An 11,143-nucleotide genomic window follows, 5' to 3' on the forward strand; every position below is an offset into this window, starting at 1 on the left:
GTGCTGAACCTCAGTGACAAAGTATCATATATACAGTGAAGTGTTTAGGAATTTGATACCATTCCAGAAAAATTAAAAAATAGTAGCAGATTTGAAAGTCTTGGCACCTGGAATACTTATATTAAAAAATAATGCACCCTTAACCTTCACATAGTAGAAGCTCAATAATTAGCAGTTGTCACCAACCGTATTGGTTTAGAAACATCTTAGTTTCTGTCTTTTAAAGTATTTAAGATCTTGGCGTCATTTTGAGGGTAAATCTTTAGTATCTACCTGTTCACGCTCTAGTCCTAAGAGGAAATGACTCCTTTCTCTCCCAAAACCAGGACAAATAAAGTAGTTTCACTGCTTCTTTTTGATTCTTAAATCAGAAGCCTCCCCAGCAAGAGTTTAGTTATTGGGTTGATTTGCACCAAAATTTTGGTTTGATTGTTGCAGTCTTTCAAAGTAGCTGCTGGAGAACAGCACAAGGTTTGCACAGACAAATGGATGAAGAACATTATCCACCTGATTCAGATGATAATTCCTCATACGAATACTTTTTTAACGAAAGCAATGTCTGTGAAATGGGTGACTATTTTGTATTTTACACCCATCTCACTACTGTCCTCTACACTCTGGTATTTTTGCTCAGCCTGCTAGGAAACACTCTGGTGTTATGGATCCTATTCAAATATGAAAATCTTACATCTTTAACGAACGTCTTCATCATGAATCTCTGTGTCTCTGATTTAGTCTTCTCCTGCATGCTGCCTTTCTGGGCAGTGGACCAGTCCTTTGGGTGGATTTTTGGTGAGTTCCTTTGCAAAATGGTGAATGCTGTTTTCTCCATCGGCTACTACAGCGGTGTTTTCTTTTTGACTCTCATGACTATCCTGCGGTACTTGTCTGTAGTGAACCCGCTTTCGACTCTGAGATCCCAGACACAGTGCTGCAGTTTTCTGGTGAGCTTGGCTGTTTGGGCTGGTAGTATATTCATTGTGATTCCCGAGATGATTCACACCACTGTGCACGAAAACTTGGACGGGGACAAGATCTGTGATTATGCTGACTGGAAATGGAAAAAGGTGGACATTTATCAGAGAAATGTACTCTTCCTGTTTTCCTTTGGGGTTATCGTATTCTGTTACTTCAAGATACTGATAATCCTGCTCGGAGCAAGATCTCGCAGAAAGCACAGAACTGTGAAACTCATCCTTATTATTGTGGTGGCTTTTTTCCTCAGCTGGGCACCTTACAACATCCTCAGCTTTCTGCTTACTTTTCCACCACCTACCTGTCAGTACGAAAAGGACTCCAGCCTTGCCTTCCACATCAGCCGTAAAATTGCTTTCTTCCACTGCTGCCTCAACCCTGTGCTCTATGTATTTGTTGGAGTCAAGTTCAAGAGGCATTTGTTACATTTATGCAGTCAGTATTTACCCTGTGGCAATGGTCAAGTCTCCAGCCCCAGGATCTGCTCTCAAGGCAAATTCCACTATGAAGATGCGTCCATCTACTGAAGTGAGACCTAACTACCAGCACTAATCCTGGATAAACTTTCAGATTTTAAAAGCTATGGATACTCTCTTACAGGCACTTCCCTGAGAAAGACACACAAATTTACTCTTTGCAAACGTGCTGTGTATGGAAAGTAATTAAAAAAAAATGTATTTGCAGTGGGGTGGAGAGCTGAGAATGCTGAGAAATTACTTCACTGTAAGTCTCATCTTTATGACATTTTGTGCAGTGAGATGAGGTTTCTCTCATTTATGGTTTCTTTTTAAAAGCAAAAAAAAAAGTGCTTTTTCCTTTGGGAGCTAAACCATCAGATTTTAACATAAATGGTGTTGCAAGTTGCTTTCTTGCCTGACTTAAAATAGTTGGATGGTATATAGCAATGGACACATATGTATTTCTGTAGCTTTTAGTGCTTTACGGTGTTTATCAGTGCTGAATTCATTGGTTCTCTCTTTTTGGGGCTCTCAGGATTAACTGGCCTGACAATAGCTACAAGACCTCAGTCTCTGAAGTTCTCAGTACAAATGTTCTTTTAGCTGTTGGTAGATAAATATATGTAAAGCTAGCTTAGTGTAAAAGTAGTCTTTTGGGTTTGGGAAGTTTGGGAGAGCCCTAGAAAGAACACAAGCTGTTAAGAGGATATTTCGCAAGGATATTCATTTTCCTCCTGTTACTGCTCCTACCGCAGGCACCTTCCAGTCTCTTCAGGTGGTTGCAGTGGGTCAGCAGCCCCTCTCCTGAGCAGTGCAGGAGCATATTTGCCTCTAAATGCTCTCTCCCTCTTTTTCTCCCTTTGTCATGGTGCTGAGAAGAATTTAACTTTCTAAAAATGTTATAGTGCAAGAACAAATTACTTTTTTAATAGCAGAATAGAAACAGCTTGCTTTATTTGTAAAATTAATGTTTGGCCTTTTCTTTTTTTAGGAAGCCAGAGCAGCAGGTTTTAGCCTATATACTTGGATGCTTGCTGTTTCTTGACTTTTGAAAAACTGCTTCACAGAGATGTTTAAATCTCTGCTTAAAAACTGATCATCAAAGCCAGCCATGTGTTTGGTTTTGACACGCTTCACATCTGTCTAAATATCAGATATGCTCGTATCTCTGAGGTGTGAAAGCGTCTGGTCTAACCAGCTGCCTGGCCACACGCAAGTCTTCCGCTTCATGCATCTCATCTCCATGGGCAGGTGGGAAGTAAAGTGCAAATATTTGCATGAACCTAGCTTTGGAAATGTTGCTAAGAGGGCTAGTTGGGTTATGTGCAGGAGTTACACGACTGCGCAAACATGACTTCCCAACTAAAAGCAAGATGAGGGAATTCAATTCAACGGCATGCATTTTTGCAACAAAACCATTCACATTCTGATTACACAGATCAAAACCTTGTGGCTTTTTTTCTCACGGAAACTGATATTCTTCTTCATGATATCTCAGTGTTGTTTTTTTTCCTCAGGCAGTGTAACATGTAGTGTGTACTCCAGTGCAGCTGAATGACAGATCCTCTGGAAACCAGAATATTTCATTTCCTAGCATTTGTATAGAAAGCTTTGCAGTGGCACCAAGCAATGGTTTGGCAATGGTTCTAAGCAACAGTTTGGCTTTTTGGGCAGCCATCTTAAAATGTTGCTGTGTTGTTTCCGCACTGTTTCATTTGATCTCTAAAGATCATCTGGAGCAGACAACAGATTCTTCTCAGCTGCTGCATAGTTTATAAAAAGCAGAAACTCAGACATGCCCGTAGTACGATATCCTATTTCTGATTGTATCCAGAAGCAAGAATACCTAAGGAAAAGCATAAGAATAGGGCAAACATATAAGAGACATATCCAAATAGTCTTCCAAGGGCTTGCCCATAGTTTCTAGTTTGTGCTTCAGTTTAGCTGCTGGAGCAAAGTGATCATATCTTGTCCCTTATCTTCAGCTGCACCTTTCTGAACAAGTCAGTCCTGGTATCCCAGTACTACAATTATTGCCTAAAATTTAAAAAAATTAAAAAGGTTACTCATTAATCCCACAGGGGAACCCACTTGTGTTCAGACAAACCAAAGGCAGAAGCTGTCATTTGTCTGGTTGCGGTGAAGACCAGCCTTTGGCTCTTTGTCTCCTGATAAGAGACATTTGAAATGAATGTGGTTGCTTCTATGCACTTCAAGAGACTTTGGACGGGGGACTCAATACCATCAATTATGAAGAGACAACCTATGGAGGGACAAATGAGTTTAAATTCTTCTTCTTCTGTTCTGGTAAGCCAGGACCATTTCAGGGGCACCAGCAAAGCTCTACAAGAGGAAAATGCTGTGATGATGAGTAAAAGAAGGTCTTGTGCACCTACTCCATTTTAACAAACTGTCATTCAACTCATTGTCCCAGAGCTACGCTACCCCAAAATCTTTACTGTCAATACATTTTACATGTATCTAAAAAAAGTCAAGACGTGTAACAGAAGCACAAGAGATGGAAATGCTCCTGCTCTGTACAGTTTTTAACAAGTTATTTAAATCTGGTTTTAGCTTGAGCATATTTTGTTACAGTATATTTGAGCATGTAAAGGGAATGCTTAATATTACCCAATTGTACTGCTGGCTACCATAACCAAAGTAATTCAGCATGTAGATATTTCTCCTCCTGATATAATGAAGTGTACTAATAAACATTCAGAAATTCAATGGAGTATTACATTGTGGGTATTTTTGTCCGCCTTTGATAACCACCTATTAAAGTTAAGGTATTTTCACTTAAAGAAGTAATTGTGAATTTTCATAGATTTATTTTGCTTGGAAGAGACTTCTGGAGGTCATCCACTCCTCCACCCTGCTCACAGCAGTTCTGTTTTCCCAGTTAGACAGGGTTGCTCAGGGCCTTGTCTGGTCAAACTCTGAAAATCTCCAAGAAGAGGGACTGCATAGCTGTGCTGGGTCCCAGTTCCAATGCTTAACAATTCTCATGGTGCATTTTTTTCCTTCTACATGAAAAAAAATCCTTTTGCTGCAACCTGGTGATGTTGCCTCTTCCTTGCATTACATAATGGAAAAGAGCCACCAGATCTTCCCTAAGCCTTGTTTTTTCCTGGGGCTAAAGAAACCCCAGCTGATCTAGTCTCCTCATATGTTATGTGCTCCAGCTCCTTAACCATCTTCATGGTCCTCCATCAGGCTCACTTCAGTCAGTCAATCTCTGTTCTGCATTGGGAGCCCCAAAACTGGATATTCTATGCAGATGTGACCACATGAACATCAGGTAAAAGGGAATAAAGGTTTCCTTCAGCCTGATGGCAATGCAAGTCCATACATAGTTACTCTTCACTGCTACAAGGGCACATGACTGAGTTGTGTTCAACTTGTGCACTCAAGCTTCCAGATCTTTTCCAGCAAAGCTGACCTCTAGCCACGTGGCCCTCAGCCCATGATCTTGCAGGGGGTTAGGCTGTCCCAGGTGCAGGACTTTGCATTTGCCATTGTTGAACTTCCAGGGCTCCTGTCAGCTCATTCTTCAAGTTTGCTGACAACTCCTTGCATGGCAGCCCTACAACTCAGTGTGTATAAGCTGCTCCCTCTTATTTGGTTTCATCCATGAACTTGCTGAACGTGCACCCTGTCCCATCATACAGGTTGTTAATGAAGATGTTAAACAGTATCAGCCTCAGTATTGACCCCCAAACATGCCACTCATAACCGGCCACTCATTAAGACTTCAGACTGTTGACCACTACCCTTTGAGCCTGATGGTCCAGTCAGTTTTTCATCCACTTTGTAGTGCACCCATTCAGACTGCATCTCCCCAGTCTGGCTACAAGGATGCTGTGGGGGACTTCGTCAAAAACCTTGCAGAAGTCAAGGTAAATGATGTGCACAGTTTTCCCCTTATCCCCAGAGCCACTCATCTCATTTTTCTTGCTAAATCTGTGCTGGCTGTTCCTAAACATTTTTGTCCTGCATCTGTCTGGCAATGGCTTCCACCATCTTCCAGGGCACAGGGGTGAGACTGACCAGCCTATAGTACCCTGGACTGTCCTTGCCGTTTTTGAAAATGGGCATGAACTTTGCCTTTTGTAAATCATCAGGGACCTACCCCAGTCACCATGGCCTTTAGAGGCAATAGATAGCACCTTGCGATGATATTGGGCAATGCCCTCAGCACCACCACATGCACCCTGCCCAGTCCCGCAGACAACTACATGTCCAGTCTACTTAAGTAGTCCCGAAGCAATTGTCCCCTGCCATGGGTAGCACCCCTCTCTCCAAACTCTGCTACTAGACACAGAGACCTGCAAGGCACTTGGAGCTATATTCATTGTCAAGAGGGAATATATTGGCATAGCTTCCGTCTTTGTTTATACACATGTGTTATCAAATATCTGTATTGCTAAAGCCACAGAATATGCCCAGTGCAGATCTGGGGATGGGCAGCCTGTGCATTTTTTTCCTTCCGGGAGCTCCAGGTACCTGGAAAAAACAGACTGCTCTGGGTAAAACATAATGCTCAGGGGACCTTGAATCTTTAATTTCACTCAGTCAATCAACTATTATGTGCTCTGAGCAAATGCAGAACTGAGAGAAAGAAGTTTGTGAAGTGAAAAAGGAGAAATTAATTGCTTTTGGAAACCACAATCTGTTTGGGGGAAGGGAGCGATGTCAGATTGCGTGGTCTTAGTATTACAACTGTTGTACAGTGCCAGGGGTATGTTTACGCACCTCTAATCCTAATTGCAAGTTACAGTTAAATGGACATGCTTTTGCTGCGCTGATTAAGTCCATATTAAGTTCCAACCAGTGGGAATGGGAGAACAAAGGCTTCTCCCACAAGCAAGTTAGCTGGACTGGGCTTTTCTCCCTACCTGTCTTTTCAGCAGGTCAACACAAAACTGAGCATCACTGACATAGCCTGTCAGAGCTCCCACCTTCTGTCCAGCCATCGGAGAGCCTGTATCAGTCAATGACCTGCCAGCAGGGAAAATCCTCACTGGTAAGGGGTAAGGCAGGTAACCATATTAATCCTTTCCACTGCTAATGCAAACTGTCTTAAATAAAATAAGCAAACTTAAAATCCACACATTTAAGAAAGCATCCTGTTCCTACTAAAATCAGTGATAATTTTACTTCTGGTCATAATCAGAGCAAGAATCAGAGTCATAAACAGGTGCAGTGCATTGGGCAAAGCACAGCATGCACTGCTTATTGCCAGAAGTATTTTCACTGGGAGTCAGGATACCTCCATCTAGTAACTCAATATTTTGAAATACCACCAGTGTTATTAAAATCATAAATAAAATTCTATTTTATCTTCTCCCTATGATTACTCAGCAGTTTAAATTGCTCTTGCTCATAGAATCATAGAATCATAGAATCACTTTGGTTGGAAAAGACCTTTGAGATCATCGAGTCCAACCTTTAACCTAACTCTGCCATCCCAAGTGCTTAAATCATCCAGTGCTTAAATAAGACTCAGGGGAGAGCAGACTGCATCTGCAACTACCTGACTGGAGGATACAGAGGAGATGGAGGCAGACTCTTCTCAGAGTTGGACAGCAGTGGACACAAGCTGGAATATGGGATATTTCAATTAGGCATAAGCATTTGGGTTTTTACAAGGGTAGTCAAATATTGCAACAGGGACTCAAGAGGTGGTTCAAGAGTTGACTGAACCTTAAGCAACCTCATCTGATTAGACCTGCTTTGAGGTAGGTTTGGAGTAGAGACCTTCACAGATCCCTTCAAATCTAAGCTACTCTATGATTTTTATGATTTGTTGCCAGAGCAACATTAAACCAAGTAAATGTTGCCAGAAGATTGTTTTAGTGCAGAATTCAGCCTGAAGAACACAGTCCTGTAAGAGAACTGAACACAAAATTCAAAACTGAAAAGTTAAGTTTTGATGTTCAAAGCCTTCACTGACCTATGCAATGAACATGTCATGGAAGCGATTCCTTGTTGAGATTATGCGTATTAAAAAAATGGCGTTACTTAAAAGGGTCTCATTTTGCTTTTGGATGTAGGTATAGAAATGGCAAGAAATACAGTTCCTGGAAAGATTCATTCATGGAAACGTAAATCAGAAATTTCTGCTGCATAGGGACCCAGCATGTTTTATTGCAAAGGTTCAATAGGTACCATATGCAAAGTAGAGGTTTGAAAGGAAGCCAGCCCCTTCTGACATATCGTGGGCATTCTCAGATAGAAGTTTTAGGCTCTGTAAATGTTCATTATATACATAACTTCAGTTTTAAATCAAAAGAGCAGTGTAAGACAGAAGATCCTGGCTGAAGTGAAGCAAAGAACTGAGAATGAGAAAGAAAAGTAGAGGGAGTGGAATATTCTCTCCATATTCGGGAACTGCTGAGACAGCAAATCCAAAATATTTTTGAGTTTGTTTCATTCCTCCCACCAATGCTACTTTCTGAGGTCAAGTTCTGCTTCTTGATGGGGATATCCTTCCAGCCATCTTAACCAGCTCTTAATCTCCCAAAGCCTTAGTACACTCTTTATCCATGTGCCACGCACCCTTATGTATACAAAAGACTCAGGTTCCTTTAAAGAGTTGTACAGTCCTAACCCTGATGTGCTCAGGTGGAAGTCAGTCTCAGAAGCTGACCTGGTATTAGCAGAATATTCATCCAAGCCCCTCAGCCACCTTGACCAAAATGCCAAATTTGCTTCTAGAGGTTTTCCAGAGCTTTGCTGGTTCTTTTTATTTTGCCTGCCTCCAGCTTTATACCTACTGACAATTATTTGTCCACCTATTCAAAACAGAATGCAAACAAATGCAAAAAAGTGCTTCCAAAGCTTTCTCCCCGCAGCCACAGAAAGTCTCTGATGATGAACAGCAGCCTGTTGTTCAGTCTAGCTACAATGGTATGTTAATCCACCGAGGCTGACCGGGGAAACCGGGAGCTTGCTACTCTCGTAAAATACCTCAAGTGCCTCCTGGAAGCAAAACCCTCCCCGGTTATTATATAACATCAATTTACTCTTTAAAAAAATTAAAAGAAAATATGTAGCAGATGTGACGATAACGTCAGATGGGTGGGAAGAACACCTCCCATGGACACATATCCAGAGACCACTATGAAATATTTGCAGAATCCAATAGCCACAGAAGACATTTTTTCTGTCCTTTGATAGAGCCCGGTTAGTTAAGAGGGTTTAGTAAAGACCTGCCCTAGCCAGTGAGGCAGCAAATTGTTGTCAGCATGACATGATTGATGACAGTGTACTATTTTACTTTATGATGAGCTAGACAGTGTGAATGTAAATTGACTTGCCTGAATGGAGGAAACTCTTCCCACACAAAAATAGAGCACCTTTATACATCACAATTAAAACTAAAGGATTCTATATTTATTTGAAAGCTGTGTACAGAAATGGCTTCTAGTGCCACCAAAATGCAAAAAAAAACCCCAACCCCAAACCACACCACATTAGAACTGTATTTTCAGGATCACTCTAAAAGAACTGCAGCTAGCACTAAATTTAACTTCTGATGTCAGAAGTTGACTTCAGCCCTTAAATATTTATCTTGGCCTACATCTTAGCCATATGGAGCAGAACCAAAAGAATACAGCATGATCCTTTAATAATTCTTAATACATGTTAAGTAGCAACTTAGTAGTTTTAGTTGATTGAGTTGGGCACCTCTATGCAATATATTTACGATCGTGAGGGTAACATTTCAAGGCTTTCCTTTTGCTGGGATGGCTGACATTGTCTTTCCTGGGCTAGTAAAATTGACGATAATTCCTATCCAGTTTATAGTTTATGAAGAAGTTAATCAATAAATGTTATTAGACTAAAAATAAAGCAACAGAAATGGAACATGTAACGCATTATTTTTTTCTAGTGCAGCTTCCAGAAAGCAAAAATCTTGAACCTCTTTTGTTACTAAGGAAGGAAAAATATAGAGAATTCTAAGGAAGTGTTGGTCATCAACAGACCTAGTTGGAAACAACAGGTTTTTCTCTGAATAAATTGATGTCTGTATAAACAGGCAATAATTCACTACTTAATGTCAATAATTAAATACTTCTGAAAGCAGCTTGTCACTACATAATTAAAAGGAGGAACAATCCATTCTACTGGATTATTTTTGAGTGAGAAGTAAAACTGCACAAAGACTTTTTGAAAAATATAAAACCCCTCCATTGCAGTGAAATTATCTGGGATTTCATTCGTCTTTATTTGCAACTGATGACTTTGAGGCTACTTTTGGAAGACATGCAGTTGTCTACAGATCAATGGAAAACAAACATTTGTTTGAGCAGATGCTCCTGGCCCTGTACTGCATGATGCAGCCAAAGAGTGCCAAGAGAAGTCAGCCTGAAGGCTGCTTCCAAACTCTGTGAGACATCCCATCGTGTTTCACGAGTCAAGTGCCCACAACGTGCTTAGCCCTATAACCTGCACTTCTGAGGACATTAAAATGCTTTTGGGTTATTGAAAACCATATATTAGATGAAGATTATTCACCAAAACTTAAGGTCACTTAGTCATCCTTAAGTTGAGGATGAAAAAAATGAGGATGATGGAGACATGTCAGTGACTACATACTAGATGTATTTCCTTGGAGTCTTGAAAATACGATGCTTTGATCTTATGGCTGCCTAAACTGAAGTTTATGACGCTAATATAGAATCATATAATCATAGAATATTTTGGGTCGGAAGGGAACCCCAGTCCAACTAGTCATCTAGTCCAACCCCCCTGCAGTGAGCAGGGACACTGCTAACTAGATCAGGTTGCTCAGAGCCCCATCCAACCTGCCCTTGAGTGTTTCCAGGGATGGGGCCTCTACTACCTCTCTGGGAACCTGTTCCAGTGTTTTACCACCCTCATTGTAAAGAATTTCTTCCTTATATCCAGTCTAAATTATATAGTTATATAGTTAGAAGCATTGTGGCAAGAATGGACAACAAACCATTTGATCACAGGTTTTGTTTAAAATAATTTATTTACCAAGGCAATGTGGAAAAAAGTGAGGGAACTTAGTTTTCAAATACACTTCAAATACAAAACCAGTGTCGCCTATTTCAGATGCTGTGAAATGTACTTTCAGGGTAACATATGCCTGATGGAAGGGTTAAAATTTGAAGCGTGGGAACAGCTTGCTTGTAGCAGGAGCCTGGTTCCAGCTGGTAGGTGTTGTGGGAGTACTGGGAACCCAGTGCCCTGCATAACCCCCGGCACCCCACCTTAGGAAGCGACCTTTTGTGCCAGTTTCACACCCGCTTTCTCCCAGCCTCTTACCGCACGTGGCCTTTATTAATCCCTACCTACGCCTTTTGGCCGTGGGAAGAGGATTTTCCTTTCGACAACTGACACGGACAGAAAGGGGAAATCTGCTGTGTACCGGATTTGTCCAGCCTGACTTTCACATTCACTTCAGCTCTCCGTGCAAAGGGCTTGATGACCTGACGCACAAAACCAAAACCAAACAAAACAACCCCCATACTGAGCGGCCCTAAAAGCGACAGGCAGTACTCTGTGAGAAAGTTACCCTTTTTGACAGGCAACCTTGCTTAATGGTCCCAGAAACACACATCCCTGAGATGAAACTGCCCCAACCCTGCAGCTGTAGGAGACTGCTGCGATTTTTCCCGCCAATCCATTTTTAAACTCTCTGTTTTCACCACGGTGCTGGTTTTCCCCCAGTCTCA

General features: G+C 41.3%; 1 protein-coding gene across 1 annotated transcript; it reads left to right on the forward strand.

The window, feature by feature from the left end:
- Positions 1–485: 485 nt before the first annotated feature.
- XCR1 (X-C motif chemokine receptor 1) lies at positions 486–1,502 on the forward strand. Its single transcript, XM_009640191.1, has one exon. The coding sequence runs from the start codon at positions 486–488 to the stop codon at positions 1,500–1,502; it is 1,017 nt and encodes a 338-aa protein (XP_009638486.1).
- Positions 1,503–11,143: the final 9,641 nt, after the last annotated feature.

Source organism: Egretta garzetta, unplaced genomic scaffold, assembly GCF_000687185.1.
Source record: "Egretta garzetta isolate BGI_Z169 unplaced genomic scaffold, ASM68718v1 scaffold96, whole genome shotgun sequence".
NCBI lineage: Eukaryota > Metazoa > Chordata > Aves > Pelecaniformes > Ardeidae > Egretta > Egretta garzetta.